Source organism: Equus quagga, chromosome 19 (assembly GCF_021613505.1).
Source record: "Equus quagga isolate Etosha38 chromosome 19, UCLA_HA_Equagga_1.0, whole genome shotgun sequence".
NCBI classification, from domain to species: Eukaryota; Metazoa; Chordata; class Mammalia; order Perissodactyla; family Equidae; genus Equus; species Equus quagga.
Genome location: NC_060285.1, coordinates 8,226,955 through 8,245,239, shown reverse-complemented (window position 1 = coordinate 8,245,239; position 18,285 = coordinate 8,226,955). Strand labels below are relative to the sequence as shown.

Here is an 18,285-nt window from a genome sequence, read left to right as displayed (position 1 = left end):
GTCCCATAGCCACATGGTTGGCGCCAGACCCGATCCCTGCTCCCACTCGAGTGCTGACTGGCCTCCTTTGGGGACTTTCTTCTTCTGTGAGTTTGGCTTAACGAGGTAGAAGGGTTTTTCCCTTGAATTTCCCTAACCCTTATGAAACCAAATCCCTCTTCCTTCCCCCAGGCTTTGCTTGCAGTACCTTTGTATGTGCCTACTCTTGGCAAGAGCAGGTCTCTCCCAGCTCTGGGCCTCCACCCTCTCCACCCCCTGCAATGGAGGAAGGTGCCCGTCTTGGGGGGGCCATTGGCAGGAGCTGAATGCTGGCAGGGCTGCGGCCCGGCTTGGCACAGAGCGGGGCATGCAATTGAAAGTGCTCTGGCTCCCAGGGTCAGCACAGCTCAGAGAGCCTCTCAGACCCATGGGAAATGCTCAGGGCAGCTTTCCCATTCAAGCCCTTTCTTCTCACCCTGACCTGCCGGTTTGTGTCCTGGTTGCACAGCGGCTCTTTCTCCACACAGCTGAAAGAACCCAGCCTGCTGGCTGGCCGTTTCCATGTTAGCAGCAGTGGTGGTGGTAACATCACAGGGGCTCCCACAGTGCTGGGGACTGGGCCTGGCCAGGAACTGGGTCCTCTTCAGCCCTCGGGATGACTGCCCACAGCAGGGCCACCACCTCAGGCGCTGGCCTCCCCTTACTTTGTGGATTCAGAATCTACCTTCTGGAGACAAGATTCACAGAATCATAGGATTTCAGAGCTCATTCCCTCATTTATTTAACAAATGTTTACTGAACATTATATGCCAGACCCTGTGCTAGATGCTGGGGATTCAGCGTGAACACGACAGACAGGGCTCTGCCTTCATGGATCTTAGAGTCTAGTAGGGAGACAGTCACACACGTAGGTAATGGCCAGTTAGTGTATGTGTTATGAAGGGAAAGCACAGGTCTCTGTGAGAGTATAAGAAAGGTGTCTGATTTAGACTGTGCGGGGGAAAGGGACAGCCTCTTTGAGGATGTGACAGGTAAGCTGAGACCTGAGTAGATAAGTTGATGTTAACTGGAAGAACATTCTAGACAGAACAGTGTATGTAAAGGCCCCAAAGCAGGAAGAAATGTGATGCATTTGTGGAATTGAAAGGGGGCCCATGGGGCTGGAGCTCTGTGGTGGGAGAGAGGGTGGTATGAAGTGGGCAGGGGTAGGCGCAGGCAGGGCCTTGAGGGCCATGGGCACTATCTTAAGAGTCATTGAAGGGTTTAAGCAGCGGAGGGATAAGGTCAGATTTATGTGTATTTGTAAAAGGTCCCTCTGATTGTTGCCCAGAGAGGTAGGTGACCTGTCCAGGGTCACACAGACAGCTAAAAAGGGATCTCGGCTGAGTTCAGGCCGAGACTCTGCTGCAACACTCTGGGGCCACCCCACAGCCTCTCCTCCACTTGCACAGACACATGTGCACGTGCACCCAGACACACAGCCACCTGCCTCCTCCCCTCAGTACCAATTTCGTAAGTGATTGATTTGTAAATGAAAAAGCTTATATATTAGTTTTTCATCAGAAAGAGACTGGTCTGGGGACCCAAGTTCTTTGTCTGCCTTCCTTTCATCTGGGGGAACCTAATGGACCCCCAGAAGGATGCATGATGGGTCTGGAGTTTAAATGAAGAGGCTTGAGTGGTTTTGAGGGTGTTTTATTTTATTTTATTTTATTTATTTTTTTTTTTTATCTGGCAGTAGTGCTCTTTTATTTAGAGAATAGAATAGCATGGGGACAGGACCCATGGGCAGTCAGGCTGCTGCATGGGGACAGGGCCCACGGGCAGTCAGAGATGCTGCTGGCATGGGGAGCTGCTGCTGCCACCGCTGGCATGGGGACAGGACCCATGGGCAGGCAGAGCTGCTCTTGAGGGTGTTTTATTGAGGGCCCAGGAAGCTGACAGGGAGTGCCCTCTCCACCCTGGAGCATGGCTCTCCTGCGCCCAGAGGCATGCAGGTCTCATTTCCTAGTTCCTCCTTTGAGACTGTGTAGTCCTCTCTGGTCTTATCCCTCTTGTCACTGGGGTCTCACCTGTCCAGGGACATGCCATGGCTTCCAGATAAACCCTGGCCTCACATCAGTGTGCTGGGAAGCATTCCCACCCCGTGAGGAAGCCGTCTTCAAATTACAGGCAGAATGGATGCAGCCCATCCCAGTGTTTTGCTGTGTTGAAACCTGTGTTTTAGAACACGGTCCATTTGATAGTCTCTAAGTGTTCTGAGATGGAGCCTCATGTCCTCCTCCCAATAAGGGAGGTAGCTCTATTTTATAATAGAATGTAGCTCTCAGGCTCTGTGGTTGGATGGCCTGGTTTCAAACCCTGGCTCCTCTGTTTAACTCTGGAACCTCCAGCAAGTTATTTCATCTCTGAACCTCTGTTTTTGCAACTGTAAAATGGGTTTAATGACATTACCCCTCCCTCATGCGATGGGTTGTGAGGTTGTTTAGTGTGAAGCCATTTCCTTAGTGGGCATTCAATAAATGTCAGCCGGGATTACTGACAGTACCAGATGAGGCATCCGAGGCTCAGATGGAGAAGGAACACCCCACATGAGCCACAGAGGGACCAGGATATCCACTCCATCCCACTGCTACCCTTTGACAGTCCCCTCCCCAACATCGTGTCCCAGTTAGACAGTCCTGTGGTGACGTGTCCCTCAGTGCTGGCCTTGGCTGAGGACTTGAGTGCCAGAGGAGCCCTTGGAGATGTTGTAGCCCAGTTCCTTCTACAAATAAGGAAACTAAGACCCAGGGCGGAGAGGGGACTTGTTCTGCACCCACTCTCTGGCCAGGTGTCACAGAACCTGTCTCTGCTCTGCTCCCATGTTTTTATCCCGAGCCTGCCGCCTGAGGCTGTGGGCCGACATCCAGGCCCTTTTGGATTGCTTTGTAGAAGGTCTCCAGGAGAGGGCCTGTCTTCACAGTGCCAGCATTTCAAGGTCATAGGGGAGGTGGGGCGAGGGAGGAGGCCACGAGCAAGGGTTGTCTCGGATTCAAACTGTGTTGCTAACACTCTGGTTATTCATTTGTCTCAATAGGACATAAACCAGGAAGTGTATAATTTCCTGGCAACTGCAGGGGCCAAGTATGGCGTGGGCTTCTGGAGGCCTGGCTCTGGAATCATTCACCAGGTAAAGCAGGGCTTGGCCTGCCTTTCGGGTGGGGAAACGGGCAGGCTGCCCCTCGGGAACCAGAGAACCCCTCCAGGCCTGTGGGAACAGGGGGCTCGAGGCTCAGGAGGGCAGGGGGCGAATTAGATGACATCTTGGTCAACGCTTAGGCTCCTCCTCCTTCATTTTTAAATTAACTTTCATGATGTCAAGTTATACATTTTCACTCTCCGTGTAAGAAATTAAAATAGTCCCTTCTGACTCCCTTGGCAACCAATATTCTAAGTTTCACGGGGCTTTTGCTACACCTTCTTTAAAGCATTGTGGTATTATTTTTTGTTTCCCTTTTTTCCACAAGCGTTACACTTTGTTGCTTGGATAGCTAACTTTCGATGAGCACATCCTGTGTGTCAGGCACTAGATGTAGCATTCTACATATATTAACTTACACAGTGCTCACCACCACCCAGGAGGTAGTTTTTTAATCCACATCTTACAGATGAGGAAGTTGAGGCACAGAGAAGTTAATCTGCTTGCTCAGAGACACCCAGCTGGCCAGTTGTGAAACCAGGATTTTCATCCAGGCAGTCTGGCCCCGGAGCCAGTGCCCCACACCACCGGGCTGCCTTATGGTCCCCATCACACTGGCCTTTCTCCCCTCAGTGCACAGAGTGCTCCTCTGAGTCTTTGTGGCGCCTTCACGGTATTCTCTAGGATGGAGGTACCATGGGTCATGTGGCTGTGTCAGCCAGGAGTTCTTCTGGGGTCTCCCAAGCATGGATTTTCTCCTAGTGGGCAGTTTTGTCTCTCTAAGTACAAGTATGTGTGCATCTTTCTGGGGAGATGGGTGCTTAGTTCTCATCATAGATGAGTGCTGAGGACCCCTGACCTGCTTTGTGGGGTGTGCACTGGTTTGTGTGTCCATTTGCCACCCATCCTGAATGTGAAACCTGCCTCTTTGCACCTTTCAAAGGTGACCCTTCTCCCCACCTCCATCCCAGGCCTTCTTCAAGATGAGCTGAGTCAGGCTGTAATCTGACCTGCCTGGGCTCCCAGCACTGCCCTGCTTTGAAACCAGAGCCTACGGGTCACTACTCTCTGCCCTTTCAAACCAGCGCTCTCGCCGGCAAGGGGCTGCCTGGCAGAGGCAGACACCTGAGTCTGCAGGGGCCAGAAAACCTCTCTCAGCCACAGGGCCAGGGAGTCAGGTGGACCCAGCCGTGGCCTTTTCTCTGAAGGACACCCCAATCCAATTCATCCCCCAATACATTCAGCCCCCCTATTCCATCTCAGTACAAATGCCCAGGTCTTTTTGGCAGCTCCTGGGCCAAAATTTGGGGCTGTGAGTGATGGCAGCTCACATCTGCCAGTGGCCACCAACTAAGCTTACAGCCTGATGTATTTGTTCCTTTAAAAAGAAAATTCCTGAGAATCACGTGGTCCCTGTGCAGCCTTACTTTCTCGCCCAGTGCCGTGCCATCAGCAGCTTTGATCCACCATGTCCAAACCAAGTCTTAAACCCTTTCCCTCTGCCTCGAACACCTGGCGGATCCTCCCTCCTCCACGTATCCGCTTGCCGGTTATGTCTGTGAAGCCCCCAGCCCTCCCTGTGCCCAGCACTGGGACACTCTCATGTGATCCTGTGGGACCCTCCACATTATGACCCCAGTGTGTTCCAGGTGCTTTCCCCACTGCACCATGTGCTCTATAGGGACAGCAATGGGGGCTCCTTGATTTCCCTCTGGCACTGGGCCCCGGGCCAGGTCAGTACAGAATAGGTCTTCAGTGTACATGTGTGTTGTGTGGATGGATGACTGAATTTCCAATTTTATGTTCTAGATGTTGGTCTGGCCTAAAATACCTTCTCCTTCATCACGCCTTTCTACTCAGCCATATGCATATACTGCTGAGGTCACTGTCACAACCAGCCTTATCGTGACTCTTTCTGCAGTCCTCGGGTCTGCAGTAACCTCTCCCCTCTGGATGTCGACCACGCTCTGGGTCTACGCCATGAGATCACACCGAATTCTGTGTGTCTGGTCTTCATAAATCAGACTTTTTACAACCTTGAGGAGCTTTAGAGATTAACTAGTTTTAAATCTTCATACACAGCTGAGGCAGGAGGGTTGGAGAAATGAAACAAGTTAAACAGTGTTCTCTCCCACAGTTGTTTTTTGTTAGGGATTTCCTCTAGGTTGGCCTGTTCTCCTAGCTAGCTGCCACCTTCCTGGGGAAGGAGCTAGGTCTGCTAACTTTGTGCATTCCCCCGAGGCGAGACCCTATGCACCTTGCTGAGTCTGCTGAGCAGATGCCTAGCCCGAAGCAGAGGCCCTGGAGTTTCTGTAACGTTCTAGGGAGCCTGCCCACCATTCAGTCAGTCCTGAGAGTTCATAGAACCTTTCATATCTCTCATCTCATTGTCCTTCCCAACATCCACATGTGTGTGTTGGGGACATAATTCCATCTGACAGATGAGCAACAGAATCTCAGATGAAGGTTCTTAGTGCAAAATAATAAATAAAAATAACGCATCTCCCAGGCACTACTACAGCTTAATGTACATGATCCCACTGAGTCATCACAGTGATCTGATGAGCTGAGGTTGGCTACTTTTTATAGATGAGGAAACTGAGGCCTGGAGAGGTGAAGTGACTTGCCTAAGGGCCACAACTACTAGGAAGAGGTGGGGCCAGAACTCAGACCCAGGGCATGGGACTCCTGGCTGGGGCTTTCCCAGCAGTATCCTACAGCCCCCAGAGTGTCCACACTGGGGTCAGTGACCCTGTAGCTCCATCAAATGTTTTGGAGGAAATGCTCGCTGCCAGCACATTTGGGTGCCTCTGAAGGGAACACCATGAGATAGGAAGGATGATGAGGCAGGTGATCATCTTCCTTAAGCAAGTCACTTCAGTTCCCAGAGCCGTCTCCAGGCTGCTGGGGTTGGGGTGAATCGTCTCTACTTCTCTTCAGGTCAGCAGTGGAAAAGCTCGGGGCCTGTCCCCCTGTTGGGTCCTCAGTGCTTCCTGTGAAGACTGCAGCCAGTTCATGAAAAAATTTTCTGCCCTGATAAGGAGCCAGATAGGCACACTCCACACATCCAGCGCTCGAGGCAGAGTGTTGTCAGGAGCGCCTTTCAGTGGTTATGCTTGTTCCCAGGCCTTCACAGGACACGTTCTTGTGTCTCAGTTCATCTGGTTCTCACCACAATCCTGGGGTCAAGATGGTGCAGGCGTTCTTATTACTGTGCTAAGAGATGAGGAAACTGAGGTTTGGGGAGGCATTTACAAGCCCAAGTCATATAGTCAGGAGCTGTCAGAGTTGTTCATCAGCCCAGGCCGCTGTCTCCCAAGTCTCTGGCTCTTCCAGGCCACACTGAAGAGGTCCCATCCTGGAGGGTGCCTAGGAATGGCCCAACGGCCAAGTGTCAGCAGGGGACAGTTTTGCAGGCCCCTTTTGAGCCTTCCCTCCATTCTCTGTTGAGGGCTTTTAAGCTTAAGATCTTGGATTCTTTTTCAGATCATTCTGGAAAACTATGCATACCCTGGGGTTCTTCTGATTGGCACTGATTCCCACACCCCCAATGGCGGTGGCCTGGGGGGCATCTGCATTGGAGTAGGGGGTGCTGATGCAGTGGACGTCATGGCTGGGATCCCCTGGGAGCTGAAGTGCCCTAAGGTGAGGCATAGGGAGGGGCTTATTTCGGGGTGGCTACCGAGGGGCGGTTGGTGGGGATGAATGGGAGATGTGGAATAGGTCAGGCTCACATCTCTCTGGGAAGGAGGCAGGGTGGATGAGCAGAAACAGGAATTCCGGCAGGTAGGTTCCTGGGTGCAACTGGCACGTGGCACACAGGGCTGTAATTGCTCTCTTGCCCCACCTGTTCAGGTGATTGGTGTGAAGCTGACGGGCTCCCTCTCCGGCTGGACCTCACCCAAAGACGTGATCCTAAAGGTGGCGGGCATCCTCACGGTGAAAGGTGGCACAGGCGCTATCGTGGAGTACCACGGGCCTGGCGTAGACTCCATCTCCTGCACTGGTGAGGAAGGCAGCCTCGTGACGTGGCCCTCAGCCTGTGCTGGGCCTAGGGGGCCTGTTGTTGAGCCGTAGAAGCAGTGAATGGCCTTCCCCTAAGAATCCGCCCAGTCACTTTGGACATGGGATGGACACTTAGAGGTAGAGGGGAGATTGTCTAGTCCAGGTCCCTGATTAGACGGAGGAGGAGATTGAGGCCCCTCAAGGAGGGCAGGTAACTTGCCTGTGGCGATACAGAGTTAAGGGTCAAGCCAACTTCTGCTGCTGGGCTCTGGCACTGGGTCATCTTGGGTGTTCCAGAAGAAGAATCTCAGAAAGGACAGATTCAAGTGTGGGAATGGGGAGTCAGAATCAGGACTTCATTCACAAAGCAGCCTCATTCTGACCTCTTCCCTTGGCTGGTGTTGGAGCCTCACTCACTTCCCTTGGATTAGAGATTATTACCTGTCAGCCTCCAAGACCAGGTAGGAGCCAGCCCCTTCCTACTCATCACCCCTGGTGATCTGGCCTCAGTGCCTGGGCCCTCAGAAATCTAGGGAGACTTGGAACAAGCCCCAGAGATGATCCAGTCCAGACTTCCCCCAGTGCCTGCCTCAGCTCCACAGCAGTTCAACAGAGCTACTGTTTAGCTGGCCCTGTACCCCGCCAATGACGGGGGCTCACTCTTACAGGTAGCCCTTACTACCATTGGACAGCTCAGTTAGGAAGTTGATAACATGTCCAGACCCATGTCCCAGCAACCCCATGAGGCTGGTGTCCCGATAGCAGTCAAGACATCCGTAAGCGTCATCAGTTCTGTATGAGTCTCTGTGGTCCAGACAGTAGACATCATTCCAGTCTTATTGCTGGAAAACCTGAGATCCGGAAACATTTCCACATAGCACCATGGTGTGGCTGAAAGAGGGCAGGCCTGACACCAGGCATATGGACCGAGACCTGAATGCCGGCACTTGCATTTGCTTTATGGCATGACCTTGCACCTCTCTGAGCCAGTTCCCTCACCTGCAGAATGGAGACAGTAACAATGGGGCAGTCTGACCAGCTCAGCCCTTAGTACATGGTGGCCCTCTAGTCTGCTGAGCAGGACAGCCAGGCCCAGAACTAGAACTCTGCTTGTAGGGGCTGAATCTTGTGTTCTCTTCACTCCACCTAGCCGCCACTCTGAGAGCCAGGACACAGCTCTGGCCCCCGTGGCCTCTCTTCACTGGCCCTTGTTTTAATGCTGGGCCACGAGATGGCCATGTGAGCAAGGAAAGAAATGATGCCAGCTCCCTGGTGTGAAGATGTGTATGCACACCAGCAGGTGGTGGGACGCACACTCAGCCAGCCCCCCGGGCTCTTTCTCTGCAGGCATGGCGACAATCTGCAACATGGGCGCAGAAATCGGGGCCACCACTTCAGTGTTTCCTTACAACCACAGGATGAAGAAATACCTGGACAAGACAGGCCGGGCAGGTGAGCTGGCACAGAACAGCTGTAAGCGATACCTTTCCCTTTAGGGCAGGGTCCTCAACCTGCTGTCTCGACTGGCTCCAGAGGCTCTGAGAGGCCCCTAAAAGTGTATGAAAAGTTATGTGTGTGCCAGTTTTTCTGAGTATGGTGTCTGTAGCTCTCAGCAGCTTCTCGAAGGGCCTGGCATCTAAGTTTGAGATATCCGTGCCTCAGGATTGGGGTTTAGTTTCACCTGAAAGGGTGGCAGAATACTGGTTCTTCATGGCTTGGTCCCTGGGGCCCCCTACAGGAAGCTCTGGAAATGACATGGACCTGCTTCTGTTTATAATTCCGCCCCAGCATGGGGAGGAGGAAAAACATTTGGAACAAGAACCACTTTCCCAGCCTCCCCCTACAACTTCCCTGCCTTTCTAACTTGGATTTTTTGAAGCTGGAGTGGAAATGGGGCCTGCGGGAGGGATGCTTGGAGCCTCTGAGGGGAGGGGAGGGAGAGTGATTGGTGGAGCCAGAGGCCAGGGCGCCGTGGGGAGAGTTGGTCAGTTTGTTTCCAAGCTCTAAGCACATGGAGTGCTACCTGGAAGGCCCTTTTCTCCCTTTCATTATCACATAACTTCTCCCCCTTCAAAACTCAGCACGTCTCATCTGCAGAAAGCCTTCCCGGACTCCGAACCTCAGACACTGTGTCCCTGTGTTCTTGTTGTCTCTGTCGTGTCATATTGTAACTTCTGACTCACTGATGGTTCCCTTGCTAGATTGCAAGCCCCTCGAGGGCAGGACAGTGTCCTGTGCTGTTTGTTGTATTCCTTTGTTTGCCCAGTCAGGGCCCAGGGCCCAGTGTTTGGCAGTTGCCAGGTCCCTGTGGCTCAGATGGATGGATGGTGAAGTCTCATGAGCAATTTGTGTTTCACGTGCTTCAGTCTCCCTTCCTCATTGATTTCAGACATTGCCCACTTAGCTGATGAATTCAAGGATCACTTGGTACCTGACCCTGGCTGCCATTATGACCAACTGATTGAAATTAACCTCAGCGAGGTGAGCAACGGAATTGAGTCCAAGGAGTTTCTGAGGGAGGGAATTCAGGCCCTGTCTGGAGGCTTCTGGTGGGCCCTGGGGAGGGCCAGGGCGGGTCCCTGCCTGCATACCAGCAGGGCTCTTGGGCCTTTGGTTCTCCAGTGCCCCTGCAAGCTGCTGCCTGAATCAGGCTGCAGTGGGGTGGGAGGAGTGGCAGGAGGGATATATGGCCAAGGGGAGAACAGAGGTGGCTATGGCTGGTGATTCTAAAACTCATTTTGTTTGCCCCCACCTCATCTTTAGCAGAAGCCAAGGTTTCTGCCTTACTGTCAGAGTTCAGAGAATGAGGCCTGATCTTCCCAGCCTGAGCAGGGTTTGGCACCCTGAGACCTGTAGAGCAGAGCAGATCTGGAAGGCCAGAGGAAAGGGGTGGAGGAGCAGAACAGCAGAGCAGAGTGGCTGAGGGTTTAGGCCCTGAAGCCAATCTGCGTGAGTTCAGATCTTGACTCTGCTGCTTAACCTTGTGACCTTGGGCCAGTTACTCAACCTCTGTGGGCCTCACTTCATCGTGTGTAAACCTAAGGCAATTGTGGGAACTGAATGAGCTAATTCATGTAATAACAATTGCTAACATTTATTGAGTGCTCACTGTGTGCCAGGCACTTTGCTAAGTGCTTCACATTTCCTGCTAAGTATTATCACATGGAAAGCATCTGGTCTTAATTCCGTCCTGTCAGAAGATTCCAGAAGCACCATAGTATGGGAGATAATGGACTTAGGAAGCTGACAACCTTGATTCATTCCATACCTCTGCCGTCTCCTAGCTGTGTGACCTTGAGCAAAAGCACGTCAGCTCCTTCACCTGCAGCCTGGAGATAATACCCGCCTTGCAGGGTTAGAGGGATCCCAGGAGCTGGTGCATAGCAGTGCCCACTGCTCGCTTGTTTCCTGGGGTGAGGTTTGAGCCATAAGAACAGTACTTGGCTTCCCAGGCCCTCTGTGAGGTCTTGGTGAGCAGGAGACAGGCAGCCCCTGAAGAACAGGCTATTCACACTCCAAGATTTGTTCTCTCTTCTCTCTTTCTGTTCCGCATGTCTTTCTTCTTCAGCTGAAGCCACACATCAATGGGCCCTTCACCCCCGACCTGGCTCACCCTGTGGCAGAAGTAGGCACTGTGGCAGAGAAGGAAGGATGGCCTCTGGACATCCGAGTGGGTGAGCACCTTCCACCCTGCCAGTTTAACAGGCCTCAGGGCCAGTGGGTCTGCCCAGGGCTTTAGACAATCGCCCTGCTTACCATGGGTACTTCCGAAATGTACCAAGCCCTTTCTGAAATAGTTTGGTTTTTCTTTATGGCTTTTTAAAAAATTACTTTTTCTTGGTATAAAAGAAATATATGCTTATTATAGAGAATATTGGTAAACAAGAATTTTAAAACACCCTTAATCTGAATCTCCAACCAGAAACCAGCTCTGGGGGCTCTGTGAGAGGTATACTGTGTTCCTGTGGACAGACATATTGATGTGTGTATTTTTCTGTTTTACAAACATTTCATCGTACTAACCACGATGCCTGATTTCATTTTACGTGCTTGACGTATACCGTCACGTTGGCACATCGGTATCACTGGCACCTGCTGTTATCACAGTACAGGGTGGCTGTGAAGAGCGTGGACCCTGGAGTAGGTGGCCTGGGTTTGAATTTGACTCTGCCACTTCATAGCTGGGTGACCACAAGCAAGTTACTTCACCTCTCTGTGCCTCAGTTCCCCATCTGTAAAATGGGGTGATATCGTACTTACTCGTTAAAGTTGTTGGGAGAAGTGACGAGTTAATACATGAAAAGAATTTTGCAGAGCACCTGGCACAAAGTGCTGTGTAATGTGTTGCCCTTATAGCTGCAGTAAATAAAAAACCTTTGGTAGTTTAATAATTAGAAAATAGATTGATTTGAGAGACTGTCTTGATATCTAGAGATGGTGTGATGTCATCTAGTCTTTATTGACTTTTTCAGTAACTATGATAGACTTTTTAAAAAGAACTCTTTTTTTCCCCCATTATAAACCAATAAAAAAAGTCACAGAATAGTGGAAAGCATAAAGGAAGAAAATTCGCCTCTCCTGTAAGCATCTCACCCAGCAGCGGTCACTGTTAGTACTTTAGTGTGAGCCCTCTGACGTGCATACACACGCAGATTACGTTATCGTGAGAAGGGCTTATACCACTACTACATGAACAGTGTCATGTGCAACGGCCACATCATCTTCCCTTAAATGGCTGGGTCACGAGTAGCCTGTCCTTTGCTCTTGAACAATTAGGTTGCTTCCAACTCTTCTCTGTTAAGAACAGCCCCTAGTTGGGGAACTTTTGATCAGGTCTGGATAGTTTGAGGTCAGGTGGAACTTTTGGTCACTCTCTCCTCCTGACCCCTGGCCCTGCCACCCCCAATACACCAGGTCTGATTGGCAGCTGCACCAACTCCAGCTATGAGGACATGGGGCGCTCAGCAGCTGTGGCCAAGCAAGCGCTGGCCCATGGACTCAAGTGCAAGTCCCAGTTCACCATCACACCAGGCTCTGAGCAGATCCGTGCCACCATTGAGCGGGATGGCTACGTGAGTGCCCACATGCCCCTGCCCCTGACTTCCCCACCCAACCACTGAATAATGCGGCGTCAGGGTGGGACAAGCCACAGCCTTGTCAGCCAGGGCTGGGGCAGGTCCCAGCAGCTGCCCCAGGGTTCCAGTACAGCTCTTTATCCCTCAGGCTGCCAAACCACCCTTGCCCATCAGCCACTAGCCTGCCCGTGACAATGTCCTCTCCTCTCTCCCCTGCAGGCACAGATCCTGAGGGATGTGGGTGGCATCGTCCTGGCCAACGCCTGTGGCCCCTGCATTGGCCAGTGGGACAGGTGAGAGGTGCATCTTTGACAGAACAGCCCCTGTGTCCTGGGGTACAGAGCCCCAGATGTTGAGGGGAGACGTTACTGGAGCAGAGAGAAGAGACTCAACCCAAAGCCTCTAGCATCAGGGGCTGTTGCACATTAATAGACTTTTCCAGGCAGGACTGGAAAGTTGGGCTGGAAGTAAAGAGGAAGAGCCCCACAGTGGCACTGAGTGGCCACTGCCTGAAGCCTGGGCTGGCAGGAAGAAATCAAAGAGGCCTTGTCCTAATGACACAGCTGAAGGCTCTGATGCAGCCATTTGAAAGGAGGCAGTGGCCCAGGGACAGGAAACTCGGGCCTTGATCTGGCTCTGCCTCTGCCTCTGCCTCTGCCTCACATGTTGTTTCAAGGAAACCTCGGTGAGCCATCCCTGAGCTTTCCTCCTGCTCTGATGTGTGAGTCCCAGAGAGGAGGCCACTGTTTCAGGGTCTTTCCATTTCTCCTTCCTCTGTCACGAGCTAGGCAGGATGGGCCAGGTGACAAAGCCAGGCATCCCTAACCCTGTCCCCTCTGACCTGCAGGAAGGACATCAAGAAGGGGGAGAAAAATACGATCGTCACCTCCTACAATAGGAACTTCACAGGCCGCAACGACGCGAACCCTGAGACCCATGCCTTTGTCACATCGCCAGAGGTGAGACTCTGCGCAGCCAGGCCCTAGCCCGGATGCCTCTGGGGCTGTGCCCCTACTTAGTCAGGGGAGGCAGGGAGAGATGGAGCTTGGGGCAAGGGTGTCTGACCTCGTCGGGCTGCCAAGGGAGGGCTGGCATTGAAACCAAGAGCCACAGGCCTTGCCAGCCTCAAGCATCGTGCTCTGGTGGTGCCCCCTGTCTAGCCCCCTCTCATCCCGGGAGTCTGAGGTGTTGTTTAGTACAGTTATGACCACAAACAGAGCTTGGAATCACTACCTGGGACAAATGCCAGCCCTGCCTCTACTTGGCCAAGTCACTTTCCTTCTCTGAGCCCCAGGATCCTGTCAGGATTACGTGAGCAAGTACGGAAAGCACTGGCAGTCTCTGGGCCAGGCAGGAGGCCTCGTTAGTACAATGCACACTGAGTGAACCAAGCGCTTCAGGCACTTAGCGGCAGTTCAGCCTCAGAGTGGTCAGCACCCGGCCGGTCTGTCTTGATTCGATTTTGTACGTTGAGTGTTCAAGTGTTGCTAAAACCGAGTGAAGAGATGGCCCCTTCCATGTTTTCGTTGTGCTAACCGTGCAGGAACATTTTCGTCCCAGCACTTTTCTGTGCCAGGGCCTCTCCAGGTCCAGGGTGGCACACCTTGAGGAGAGCACAGAGGCCCAGGCCTCAGTGGGGAGTAGTAGAGCTCCCACTGTTCTTGAGGTTCATGAGTCCTCTGCAGGCCCAGCTGCTCGTGGTCCCAGAGACATTCCTGCAGTCCAGTCTCTGAGGGAAGAAGTGTCTGTGAACGACCTGGAAATGCCCTGGGCCCCATTCTCACTTTTGGTCTAGGCTTCTGCTGGGTTGTGGGGACAGGAGTGGTGGTGTTTTTTTCCCCTCCCAAAGCCCCAGGACATAGTTGTATATTCTAGTTGTAGGTCCTTCTAGTTATTCTGTGTGAGCCACTGCCACAGCATGGCTACTGACAGATGAGTGGTATGGTTCCGTATCCAGGAACCAAACCTGGGCCACCAAAGCGGAACGTGCTGAACTTTAACCACTAGCCATCAGGGCTGGCTCAAGTGATGTTTGATACTAACCAATGAACTGGCCTCCTCCATTTCAGATTGTCACAGCCCTGGCCATTGCTGGCACCCTCAAGTTCAACCCAGAGACTGACTTCCTGACCGGCAAGGATGGCAAGAAGTTCAAGCTGGAGGCTCCGGATGCAGATGAGCTCCCCCGAGCGGTGAGCAGACACTGCTACCCTCCGCTCTTAGCCACTGCGGGCCTGCCAGCCTGGCTGCCTCAGGCAACTGCCAGTTGCTGTGTAACCTAGATACTTCCTTCCCAGCATCCCAGGATCTCGGCCCTGCCCATCCTGGGCAGGCAGGGGTGGCACTGTTAGTGAGAATGGAGGAAAGGCTTGGAGCAGGGGCGAGCCTACCTTCTGTGTGCCCATCCACGTGAGGACTGAGGATTCAGCACCCAAATGTCCCTGTTCCTGTTCCTGCTGCAGGAGTTTGACCCTGGGCAGGACACCTACCAGCACCCGCCCAAGGACAGCAGTGGGCAGCGAGTGGATGTGAGCCCCACCAGCCAGCGCCTGCAGCTCCTGGAGCCTTTTGACAAGTGGGATGGCAAAGATCTGGAGGACCTGCAAATCCTCATCAAGGTCAGTGAGGGGCCAGAGGGGAACAACGCCATCCTGCCAGGGTACCCTTCCCTGATCAGCAGGAAGGGCCATGAGACCACGTGTCCTCCCCTGGGCCCTGGTGAAGGAGAAGGTCAAGATTAGGGTGGGGGGCAGGAAGGGAAGTTTGGCTGCAGAGGGGCAAGGGCACTTGCAGCCCAGTGTCCCCTTCTCCACTGCCATGTCGGGGCAGAGCTGGATCTGGCCAGCTGGTGTCTGGGGCTCTCAGCCATCCGGCTGCACCTGGTGAGGGCCACCTCCAGTGGGTGTGGGCAGTGAATGCAGCACAAGGAAGACAAGGACACGTGTGACCCTGCTCAGCAGGTCTGCACCTCCCTAGCTTGACCACATAGGCTCTGGAAACCTTTGATTTCTCTGTTCCCCGAATTGGGTGTTAGTGGGTGTGGCTTCGGGAGCTGAGCAGACATGAGCCTTTGTGATGTGGCCAGAGGCCTCAGACCCATGACAGACATGAATTTATGCTGTTTGCCAAGGAGTCTCCAGGCAGAGACACAGCCAGTAATAAACGCCTGTGGTAAGATGAAATCCATCAGTCACCAGCCGGGGCCCAGGCTCCCCTCTCTGTGTCTAACATGGGTCTGCAGCTGGTCTCCCAGCTCTTATCTGGGGGCCTAGGCCTGAAGGGTGAGCGAGCAGACATGTCTGTCCTCCTTGTCCAGCCTCTGCCCTCTCTCAGTGGCCTGTCCTGGAGATCTCACTGAGCAGCCGAGGCCTTGGAGGGTGGGTGATGGCCTTGCCAGAGCCCTCTTGGCCCGAGTGTGGCGATACCAGGACTGCAGACCACATACCCAAAGCCTGCCCTGCTTCTCTTATCACCCTTTCTGGGTCCAGCCACTGGGGCCAGCTGCCTGTCTCTAGAGGGCTTCTCCCTTCATCTAGCACTCAGTGACCACACCCTGACTTCTGCCCTCTCTCCTCCTCCAACCAAGGTCAAAGGGAAGTGTACCACGGACCACATCTCGGCTGCTGGACCCTGGCTCAAGTTCCGTGGGCACCTGGACAATATCTCCAATAACCTGCTCATTGGTGCCATTAACATCGAAAACGGCAAAGCCAACTCTGTACGCAATGCCGTCACCCAGGAGTTTGGTCCTGTCCCTGACACTGCCCGCTACTACAAGGTGGGTCAGAGTTGGTGGGGGCGGGGGTAGGGTCTTCTGGCACCTCCTGGCTAGGTGGGGCAGGATGGGTGGTCCAGGGAAGGGGTCCTCCCCACCCAGAATCCCACACCAACAGCTCTGCAGTTGAACGATGTCCCAGTGCCATGGAGGCAATCCCATGTCTGTCACCCTCCCTGTGTACCCACTGCTCCGGGCTCTCTTCCCACACAGTGGCCCTCCACCCACAGCCTGCCTCTATGCTGAGCACAGGGTGGGTCACAGCTCCCCATGCCCACTGCAGACGGGCAGGGCCCATGTCTGATCACCTCTGTCGCCTCAGGGCCTGGTTTGGGCCTGCTTCACCTCTGACTTCCCCTTGAGGAGCAGGTGAGGGGCCTCTCTAGCCCCTTGACCTGTGAGCCTCAGGAAGCCCAGGGGCTGGGCAAGCGGGACCAGTGCCCTCCTTCCTCATACCCTCACTCCTCACTTGCTGGACAGAAACATGGCATCCGGTGGGTGGTGGTCGGAGATGAGAACTACGGCGAGGGCTCAAGCCGGGAGCATGCGGCGCTGGAGCCTCGCCACCTCGGGGGCCGGGCCATCATCACCAAGAGCTTTGCCAGGATCCATGGTGAGCTGGAACCACATGCCCGGTGCCTGTTTTACACCACAGCCCCACAGCCGCCCGCCTTTGCCCCTACAGATTTGCACTGAGTCCAATGCCCATAGCTCCCCATCTTGGGCAAGCACTGGTCTTGCTTCCAAACTTATAGAGCTAAGCAGTTGAAATCCAGGGCACCCTGACAACCTGGTCAAAGGATGTTTCCTGACTGTGAACGTCTATCAGGAAGGCCTTACGGAGATACAAGCACTGAAGCACACTTGTGTAGGGCCCTAGTGAAAGGCACGATGTCACTGGGAGTGCAGCCAACCTGGTCCTGGTAGTCACCGTCCCAGGTTTGTCCCCAGATGGCAGGACTAGAGGTGTCTCTCCTAGAGCCCTAACTGGACTTAGAAAGGGAAATTCTCTGGGCTGGTGAGATTCCCTGCACAGAGAAGGGGGCTGGGGGCCCTGCCCCCTATGGACTGAGTGCACCCTTTGCCTTCCAGAAACCAACCTGAAGAAGCAGGGCCTGCTGCCCCTTACATTCGCTGACCCAGCAGACTACAACAAGATTCACCCCGTGGACAAGCTGACCATACAGGGCCTGAAGGACTTTGCCCCTGGCAAGGTCAGGGGCCCAGGGAAGGAGGGTGGGCTGGTCAGCCCAGCTCCCCTGGGGCCCTCTAGGGGGACAGAGAGCAGCCACTTGGCTTCCCCACATTCTATACCTGGCCCCATCTGCACCTCTGCCCATGAGCCTTTGTTCCAGCTGGAACAGCCCTTAAATTCTCCAGGAAGCCTCCCAGAGATGAAGGTGGAGCCAGCTCAGGCCTTCCTACAATACGCTCGTTAGCCCAGACTTGGCACTCAGAGGCCAATGGCCCATGCCCAGCGGGACCCTCTTGTCCCCCAGGAGTCCCCCTTGGATGCCATCCAGGTCTCACAATGGCCACCCAGGCCCAGACCTGGCCTAGGACTTGGTTTCCTTACTGGTCCCCAAGGCCCCAGAGCAGTGCCTCACCTTTCTGATCCTCTAGCAGAACAGAGGGCCGTGTTCCTAGGAGCCACTTGGCCCACACCCATCTCTTCCGTTACAGCCTCTGAAATGCGTCATCAAGCACCCCAACGGGACCCAGGAGACCATCCTCCTGAACCACACCTTCAACGAGACCCAGATCGAGTGGTTCCGTGCTGGCAGTGCTCTGAACAGAATGAAGGAGCTGCAGCACCAGTGACATCCTGCTCTGCCACCCACCTCTGCCTGCCCTGCTCCTTGGACCCGGGCTGGTGTTACAAGTGCAGTTCCACGTGTCATCAGAACTGGATCCGACTGATCCATTTATGGCTTCCTGCTCCAAGATGGTGTGGCCAGGCCAGCTGCCCTCCCCTCTCTCAGCCCATGAGTGACCCATGGTTGGGGGGGTTTCTTATAGTATTTTCAGCCCCCTGCCTTCCTGTTCTTAGTTTGGTTCAGATCTTGAGCAGCTCCAATCCACGCAACTGTATTTATTTTTCATGACAAGACTCCCATCTAAAGTTTTTCTCCTGCCTGATCATTTCACTGGTGGCTAAAGGATTTTAAAGAACCTTTTGCTCTTGCAAGGAAAATAAGAATCCAAATTCAGTGACTGTTCCTGTGTGTGTGTGGTGGTATCTGTGCTGTTATCAACTCCAGGGTTCAGGG

At 53.6% G+C, this 18,285-nt stretch overlaps 1 protein-coding gene across 2 annotated transcripts in view; it reads left to right on the top strand.

Annotated features, from left to right (window-relative positions):
- The window catches only part of ACO2 (aconitase 2), a 52,333-nt gene extending 34,099 nt beyond the window's left edge, over window positions 1-18,234 (top strand). For both annotated transcript variants that reach the window (XM_046646090.1, XM_046646089.1), the window contains exons 4-18: window positions 3,059-3,151; window positions 6,647-6,805; window positions 7,016-7,166; window positions 8,513-8,617; window positions 9,555-9,646; window positions 10,734-10,839; window positions 12,080-12,237; window positions 12,460-12,533; window positions 13,088-13,199; window positions 14,310-14,432; window positions 14,703-14,858; window positions 15,827-16,018; window positions 16,496-16,628; window positions 17,108-17,229; window positions 17,699-18,234. In XM_046646090.1, coding sequence (XP_046502046.1) covers window positions 3,059-3,151; window positions 6,647-6,805; window positions 7,016-7,166; window positions 8,513-8,617; window positions 9,555-9,646; window positions 10,734-10,839; window positions 12,080-12,237; window positions 12,460-12,533; window positions 13,088-13,199; window positions 14,310-14,432; window positions 14,703-14,858; window positions 15,827-16,018; window positions 16,496-16,628; window positions 17,108-17,229; window positions 17,699-17,836 — 1,914 coding nt within the window. In that variant the 3' untranslated portion in view covers window positions 17,837-18,234. The remainder of the gene's footprint in view (window positions 1-3,058; window positions 3,152-6,646; window positions 6,806-7,015; window positions 7,167-8,512; window positions 8,618-9,554; window positions 9,647-10,733; window positions 10,840-12,079; window positions 12,238-12,459; window positions 12,534-13,087; window positions 13,200-14,309; window positions 14,433-14,702; window positions 14,859-15,826; window positions 16,019-16,495; window positions 16,629-17,107; window positions 17,230-17,698) is intronic.
- Window positions 18,235-18,285: the final 51 nt, after the last annotated feature.